This window comes from Amblyomma maculatum, chromosome 4 (genome assembly GCF_055883805.1).
Source record: "Amblyomma maculatum isolate TAMU_Amacu chromosome 4, ASM5588380v1, whole genome shotgun sequence".
Classification (NCBI taxonomy): Eukaryota; Metazoa; Arthropoda; class Arachnida; order Ixodida; family Ixodidae; genus Amblyomma; species Amblyomma maculatum.
Window position 1 is genome coordinate 40,233,983 of NC_139347.1, and position 8,157 is coordinate 40,242,139.

The 8,157-nt window shown below is 45.8% G+C and overlaps 1 protein-coding gene across 1 annotated transcript in view; it reads right to left on the minus strand.

Moving 5' to 3' along the window:
• The window catches only part of LOC146190795 (HHIP-like protein 1), a 21,240-nt gene extending 13,083 nt beyond the window's left edge, over nt 1-8,157 (minus strand). The window contains exon 1 of the mRNA XM_084600237.1: nt 7,950-8,157. Within this exon, the coding sequence (XP_084456363.1) occupies nt 7,950-8,157 (208 nt within the window). The remainder of the gene's footprint in view (nt 1-7,949) is intronic.

The following is an 8,157-nucleotide window of genomic DNA, read 5'->3' on the forward strand; positions in this document are numbered from 1 at the left end:
GATATACAATCATATGAACAGTGGAAAATGTTTTTTCTTAGTTTGTATAGCTCTGCGCATGAAAGTAAAATGTTATTTATGATGTCATTTCTTGGCATAGCTCGCAAGTTGGCGTCTTTTCTTTCGTAAGAATAAGAATAAAACCGTGAGTAAAATGTGTGAATCTAATGCGAAGGCGACCTAAAATGACTTCAAGAATTAGTTCTTGGTGTGCGTATGACATAGATAGAGTCATGACAGGTCTTTGAGGGCTATGACTTTTTTAGTATTCCATTCAAACTATCATTTATCTCTCATCTTAAACTGCACTAACGTGACTTCATCTTTACAGATAATGTGATTTTCTTTTCATTTCTACATGCCGAGCTTATGCAGTGCATGTCAGCCTTTTTCCTCACCATTGATTGCTATGTGACTCAGAACCCAACACAATATTACAGTGTGCCCGTTTTGTGGTGGCTATTGTTATACTACATTCTACGGTGATATGAGGTGAGTATGCTCAAATAATAATTATAAACGATATTTTTCTTTATGTTCTCGTTTGTTATTTTTTCTAGAGCAGCAGAGAATTCGTAACATTCAATAGCGCACTGAGGTGGATCTACTGCTTTATCCCATTTGGTTTGGTTTAGTTTTGGTTTTGTGGGGTTTAACGTCCCAAAGCGACTCAGGCTATGAGAAACGCCGTAGTGGAGGACTCCGGAAATTTCGGCCACCTGGGGTTCTTTAACGTGCACTGACATCGCACAGCACACGGGCGCCTTGCTTTTCGTCTCCATCGAAAAACAAGGCGCCCGTGTGCTGTGCGACTTCCGCGGCACGTCGTACTATTCAGATTTTGAGCCATCGGCATAAGAGGTGCTGTGTATTTCCATATTCGCTGTTTAGTGCTCAATATTCTTCTGCGATGTGTCTTTTTTTTTTTTCTCTGAAAATGCGTTATTATGAAGTCGCATACAAAGGGAAGGTAGTATCAAGGAGGCAGTGCATCAGGACTCCGGGCGACATTAGGCAGTGTGTCCATTAGGTCTAATACTTGATATTTCTCTTCAAAGCGGAGGAGAAGGTGTCTGATTGCTTTAGGTTCGTTGGCAAACAGTTTTCGAGGTGGGCACACTGTAACTATCGGGTAATATATATGATCTGAGACAAGGCGGGCAATATCATTGCCAGCACGGATGAGAAAGCCAATGTAGACGAAGTAATCAGACCGATAATGAGAGTGGCTGTAGAGCACAGCAATCAGGTATTCTGTCGAAAAAGAAGAAGGAAGTAAAGAAAGCCGCGGAACCAATGGCAAGGGGGAAACAGCTGGGGAGGGTCAAGCACACCGCAGATAGATGGAAGGTGGGGAAGTCGTGCTAAACAAACATACGCAACACCTCGTGATTTTGAGTGCATAGGAACGTCAAAAACACGATTTGGCTAATTCCTCGCACAACTCGAAAGTCGGGCGCCCGACTTGCGCGCCAAGCAACGTCCACTATTGAACGTCACACAGAGGCGTACGTATCACGCGGTCTTCTTGATTGATTTATTTATAGGAAGGGAAAGGCGCGGTAACTGTCTCACTTGTTTTCTGTGGGCACCTGAACCACGCCGTAAGGGAAGGGAGGAAGGTGGGAGTGAAAGTGGAAAGGGAGAAAGGGGAGCCGTAGTGGAGGGCTACGGAGTGATTTCGACCACCTGGGGATCTTTAACGTGCGCTGACATCGCCCAGCACACGGACGCCACTTCGTTTCGCCTCCATCGAGACGCAGCCGCTGTAGTCGGGTTCGAACCCGGGAACTGCGGGCAGTAGTCGGGCATCTTACCACTGCACCACACCGGCGCTGTTTCAAATTTTCCTATAGAACCAACTCCCCCAAAAAGAAGTGTTAATGAGAGGGAAGGTACGCGAAAAAACGGGTTTCAGCGGAAAGTTATATAAAAAATATGTATATGGTGGTGCTGGACCATTGACAATGGCCAAGAAGGTGGAAAAGATGGAAAAGAACAAAAAGGCTCCTAGCAGAAGGTAACATGTCAAATGTTATGACCTCATACAAGTAGGTAATCAGACGTCGGAAGTGGTGTCAATTAACGTGTTCCCTTCAGCTCACCTTTTTTCTTTTCTCTCCCCTCCGTGACATACAACGACAATGTGGCGCCGCTTACAGCAGACCAAGTCCCTTACATTTATGAGGCAATATCTTATACAGCTCGTTCGTTCGAAAACCCGTCAGCGTAGCAGTCGGCACCGCCTGTCAGATATAATCGGGGGCTGCTTAAAAAAATATAGCATTACGGTAATTTGTGGTTCTGGTGATTGATGATTGACGGGCTGGGGTATATAATGACAAGGTAATTAAACCATCGTAATTAATTGATTAATTGACGGATTGGAGAAATTAAACACGAAACATAGAAAAGGAGGTTCAGGTGTCAAACTGCTCAGAATGGAAAGCCAATGCTTGCTGATGATAAGTATCGGCGTTCAAAAATTTTAAGATAAAAAAAAAAACAAAAAAACATCGCCCGCCTGTGTGAAGAGCTATCGCGTCATACCACTGCGGCGGAGCTCACATGTCTCCCCAAATTTTTGCCTATTCAGTTCTTTATTGACCGATCGGTAATCAACTAACCAACCAATCGATTGAAACTTTCATTGTTGCTATAGTAAAATCAATTCGAAGGGAGTTCTGTGTTTCATATTCCAGCATTTCGTTGGGGTTTCACTGGTGAACTTCATGATCTGTAATCTATCTTTGACCTAGGTCACGAAGAGCTGTCACTCATGTCGTTTGCCCGCGAAGGCAGTTCCTCCCGCACAGCGCTTGCTCAGAACACCTTTTGTAATTTCCGAAATGCTGGCCTTGATATAAATCTTACGGCACCAAAGTACTCCGCTATAAGGTATCCATGACCTGCATCAGTAAAATGCTAATTGCCACCCCCCTCTTATACTCGGTGGCCGATATTATCCGGAGCCCTCCACTATTCCGGACCTCGTAGCCTGAGTCCCTGCTGTGGGACGTTAACCCCATAAAATCCAACCAAACTGTTTTCACACCGATGCCAAAAGCTGGGAAATAACAGTAACATTTTATCAAAAGCCAAACAAAGAAGCTATAAGACGTGAGTTTGGTTCGGCCAGGGGTGGTCGGTCTCGAGATGTTACGCCTGCGTAGCCATCTCTGTCATTACTTTGTTCCGGAGAAGAAGAATGTTGATTAAAAAGCTCAATGGTGTTTCTTTTTCTTTTTTTTATGGAACGGGGGGGGGGGGGGTTGAAAGATGGGGCCAGCTAACTAGTGCCTGAATTTTTACTTCAGTCACTCATGGCGGTGGGCGCACGAAACGACGTTCGTGATCAATCACCCAGCTTTTCAATTGAACATTTTGGCGCCACGGTTAAAAAGTAGGTATGCTACTTAATCACCTAAACTATAAACAGGTGCTTTAAACCCGTTTCTGTTAAACTAATGCCAGCCCCAGCATTCAGTTAGGCTCCACCGATGCAATAGCTCACACCGCAACATGTTGGTATCGAAGGGTTGGCTTCTTTGTATTACACTTGTTGCTGCAGTGAAAACGGCTTGCCAGGCGGAACAAGAAGTGAAAACTAGAGAGAGCTACATAATTCGACCGACATGCGATGGAAACAAATACCACACGAAGACCGAAATACAACAATGGACATCGCCTAACAAAAACGAGGTGCGATTTCTGTGGTGACAACTAAGATTTTAATGGAAACAATTAAGCTGCGTAAACAATGTCGAATATGTGACGATTACTCATTTCAACCATGGACTCCAAACACGCATTTCTGTAGCGCTTTGTAAAGCCTTCGTTCTCGAGAAAATTCGACGTCGGCGTTGGCGTTGTTAGCAAAAAATCGCGATCGTATCTCCGACAGGCGGTAGTCGACAGGTGACATGACCGGGAACTGTTTGGTCGTCGGTTTGTCCCGAGTACAGATGGCACAGTCAAGTTGGCCGAAGTTGCCAACTCAGGTAGCTCCTCTGAGTGGGAGGGCAAGAAGGGAGTGGAACCGTCCGAAACATTGAATCCCGAGTTAGATACGCTTGTCTTTGGAGAAGACGTAGACACGTTAGTGCACCGTCGTTAAACTGGGACCTTGTATCTACGTAAGATGGTCTTTCACATAATTCGGTAGCTTACAACTACATGCTGATGATTATGTGAGAGCTTGTTAACGCTGGGACACATGCACACATTAGGAGATTAGTGAATAAGGGATTAACAAAGTGCATGCAGGCACACGAGGATCCGTAAGATGAGCCGCAGATGGGCGACATTAACGATGTCGCGTCATACAGTTAAAGACGGAGCCAAGTGTCACCCAAATTTTAATACTATAGTGCCTGATTGAAGTAGCCTGAGGTGATGATGTCTGTACATTAGGCAAGAATGTAAAGCCAATTTTTACAAAAATAGGGGAATTAGTTTAGTTTTTCACGTGTATGCAGTGATATAACTAATTATCTGCAAATGTTGCATCATTATTTTTCATATTTCTCTTACAGCATTGAAGAGACCAGTTTAAGGATTTCCGTTCCGATATACGTTGCTGATCCATTTTGTGGACGCGGAATGCTAGGCTTGTTTCTAAATACCTTTTTTTACTCAACCGATCTATGATAGTGTGTCTTGGCTTCATGTGATTCGACAACTAATCTGAGTTAAGCGCGAATAACTATAGTCAGTGCTCTTGTGCCAGAGCTTTAGTTGCTGCTGTTCCCTTACTGCTTGTTCTTATTAGCAATATATGGCTATTCCATCCTTCAAGCTTGAGTCTGTTGTTTCGTCACCATGCTCGTCACCATGCTACTGTCCTAATGCTATTCTTGCCTCTGTTACAGCGCCGAATTGTATAGGACCAGTCAAGTCAAGCGGAGGTCTTTTCCCTGCTATATTTTGCCTTTTTTTTCTTTGTTTTTGTTTTCTACTTCTCTCTCTCTCTTTTCTTTGTTGAAATAAACTCAATTTTCTTCCGTCTGATTTTTAATGCACGTTACATTTATTTTGCGACGAAAGAGAAATAATGTCTTGCTGGGAGTGTCTACTGGATGGCTAGAAAGACTGCTTCTTCGGAACATGGTTAAATCTATGACTTCGAGCTTAAGTCAGCAGAACATCGACTGAAGTCAGGTGGTGACTGGTTGCCGATATTGTATTGGCTATGTGATGATGCCATTTCAACTGTCATTACAATATACCGTAAGTACATGCTATTTCATGACGCATGACTAAATGCGAGGTGCTCCTGATAAGTGCAGCTGCAACCGGAATCGAAACGGACCACGTTTAGCTCCGCTCTCCATGCAGGGTGGGGCATTAATCGTCGAGCAGCTCTTTGCGTGACATGCTGTATGTCGCTCGTATGGGTTGCATTCCCAACGCTCGGAAGGGCATGGATATATGTTCATAGGCCCACGGTGTCGTCGCGGCCAGGCTCCACCACGGGAGGTAGGTATAGCTTCGACAGCTACCATGGTAATCGCAGTCCTCGAAACACCTAATGTTTGAGCTGTACAAACCCATGGTGTCGCCACATGCCGACACTCAAAGGCCAAACAGGGACGCGCCCAGTGAATCCTGTTTCGAGCGTGAACGGAACGCGCACTAGCTCGGGAATCCCACATTGTCGCCACTCACCGGAAAGCCGCGAGTGTCCATGCGGGAACGGTGGCTTTTCACACTGATAATGGAAATCGGCTTCGGCCGATCTGGGCTATCAAGATACGAAATTGTGCTTACTGCCACCCTCTACTCGCCAATGTCTTAACTACCAATGTCTCATGTCTTTTCTTCTATTATTGATTGTGTTATAGCGTTAGAACATGAACAGAAACCTAACAAATCCAATACAGGAAACACTGTACGCGATTATGGGCGTAGTACACTGTTCTACGCGCCGACTCCCGAAAATGCTCCCGGGCCGGACGGGCACCAATGTCTGCCTGGATTTGTCATGATGACGATAGGAAAGGTAACGACGGCTGCTTATACCTGGAATGCATGCAGGGACACTGCAAATTGCGCACATATGCAGTGCATCGCTTTTCCTACAAACAGCCACGTGAAATCGCAGATACAAGAGGGTACCAAGCGGCAGTGCTCACAGAGTGCCTCAGTCGCTTGGCCACACAGGACAGGTTTCTGGGAGCCCCTACCAGGGGCGAATTCAGGGGGTTCTCGGAGGCAACGAATACTCTAAGGTTTGAGGCGTAATTGAGTTAGCTGTGTTACTTCAAAAAAAAAAAAAAAAAAAAAAATAGGGCCACTATAGTGATCCTAAAAAAAGTCCTAGAAAAAAAACGTCGATCTGTCGCACGAAGGCGCGTAACATAATGTAGAGAAATTGCAGCTCTGTTTTCGCGATTTCCAATGACATATGGCGTTGCATGCTCTCCTCGGTCCGTTGTGGCCATGGTGTATCGCGGTCATCTTGTATTCTTGTATTCTTACACCTTGCTCTCTCCCCATGAACACGTGCCCTAAAAAGGCGGTGATATGGCACCCTCCATGAAATGTAATGGGTTAAGTGCGTGAGAAATAAAGGCAGTGGAAATATTTATTTCCATTTTTGTTTTCTTCGGCATGAAATCCTTGCAGTCAGCCCGTAATAGTCTAAGCCTCCGCATCCTATGCGGTATACGCGGGGTTCTATTTTCATTGCCTCTTAGTACCAATGGAGAATATCTCAGCGGGAACAAAAGAGGATGAAACCGATTAATTCCACGGGGTTAGGTCTTGTGGTGGAGCTGTGGGATTACTCAGTTCAGTTCAGTCGTTCAGTCGTGTCCGACTCTTCGTGACCCTATGGACCATATCACGCCACGCTTTCCGGTCTCTCACTATCTTCCTAACATCACATAACTTCATCTGCAGTGCCTCGAGGATGCCATCTAACCATCGCGTTCGCTGCCTACCCCTTCTCCGGTGACCCTCAACCTTTCCCAACATCAAATCTTTCTCCAGCGACTCCTCTCTTCTCATCAGATGACCAAAGTAGCTGAGCTTTAACTTTAGAATTTGACTTTCTGATGAGCAGTCAGGGTTTATGGTCGACAATATCGACTGATTTGATCTTCTGGCAGTCCAAGGAACTCTCAAGAGTCTCCGCCAGAACCACGTACCGACTAACACACGGGAAGCCGAATATGATAAGAATTTGGGATGAACTCCACTATGAGCGGAGTTCATCATAAATTCGTATTATATGAGGAATCAAATAGCCTTTATCGGTGATCTACATGGGCAGGGCTATTTGGTTCAGAAAGAAGTCAGCAGTAGTTCTCCACTTCGCTCCAACGCATATTTAAAGGGAACATACATAAGATGGTCTCTATTTGCCCAATTAACACGTGAATGCTGTACCCTGAAGAAAAAGCAGAGGGGCTAGCATACAGAACTCCATTTCTGCGCCAGCAAAAGGCTCGAGCCACGTGCCCTTGCGGTGCATGCGCAGGTGAAGTCACGTGCACAAATAACCACGACCAATGATCTAGTCAACCAAATATCCAACGCCGGTTTCTCAGTCAGCCTACCGTGGCTTGCGAGCTCGCCATGGAGGAGTGCTGAACGCCGGCCAAGTCTTTTTACGTACAGCAAGGGCAGAACAATAAGTCGGCCGCCGAAGGTCACCAGGCGATATCGGACATCGCAGTTCTGTGAGGTAAAGGTCACATCCTTCCCTTGGCAGGAAGGCCAGAGCGAGGCCATTGTCGGTTACCAAGCTTAGGCTGACCTCAGCGCCAAGCAGCGAGGACGAATATCCACTCCTATTTATAAATTAGGATAACTGCTTGAGCTAATTAAGTTGATCGTTGTCGCCTTTTTCGCTTACGTTGCCGCTGTCTAACACACGTGGATGCTGAAAAAACCTGGGAATAGGACTTAATTTTGTTTCCACGTGAAACCGCATCTCGGCGTACCGTTGGTCTGGTGGGAAGGGTAGATCGTGCACCTCCACGGGTTTCTGAAGCCGTAGGCGAACACCTCAGGCAGCACGGGATGTCCAAGGCCGACAAAAGGGTTGTCGGAAGGAATGGCGTACCGCTGGCGCCCTCTCACGTCCAGTCGGAGAACCTTGCCCAAGAGTGAGTCACTGCGGCGGGGTTTCAAAGTGGTTTGAAATGACAT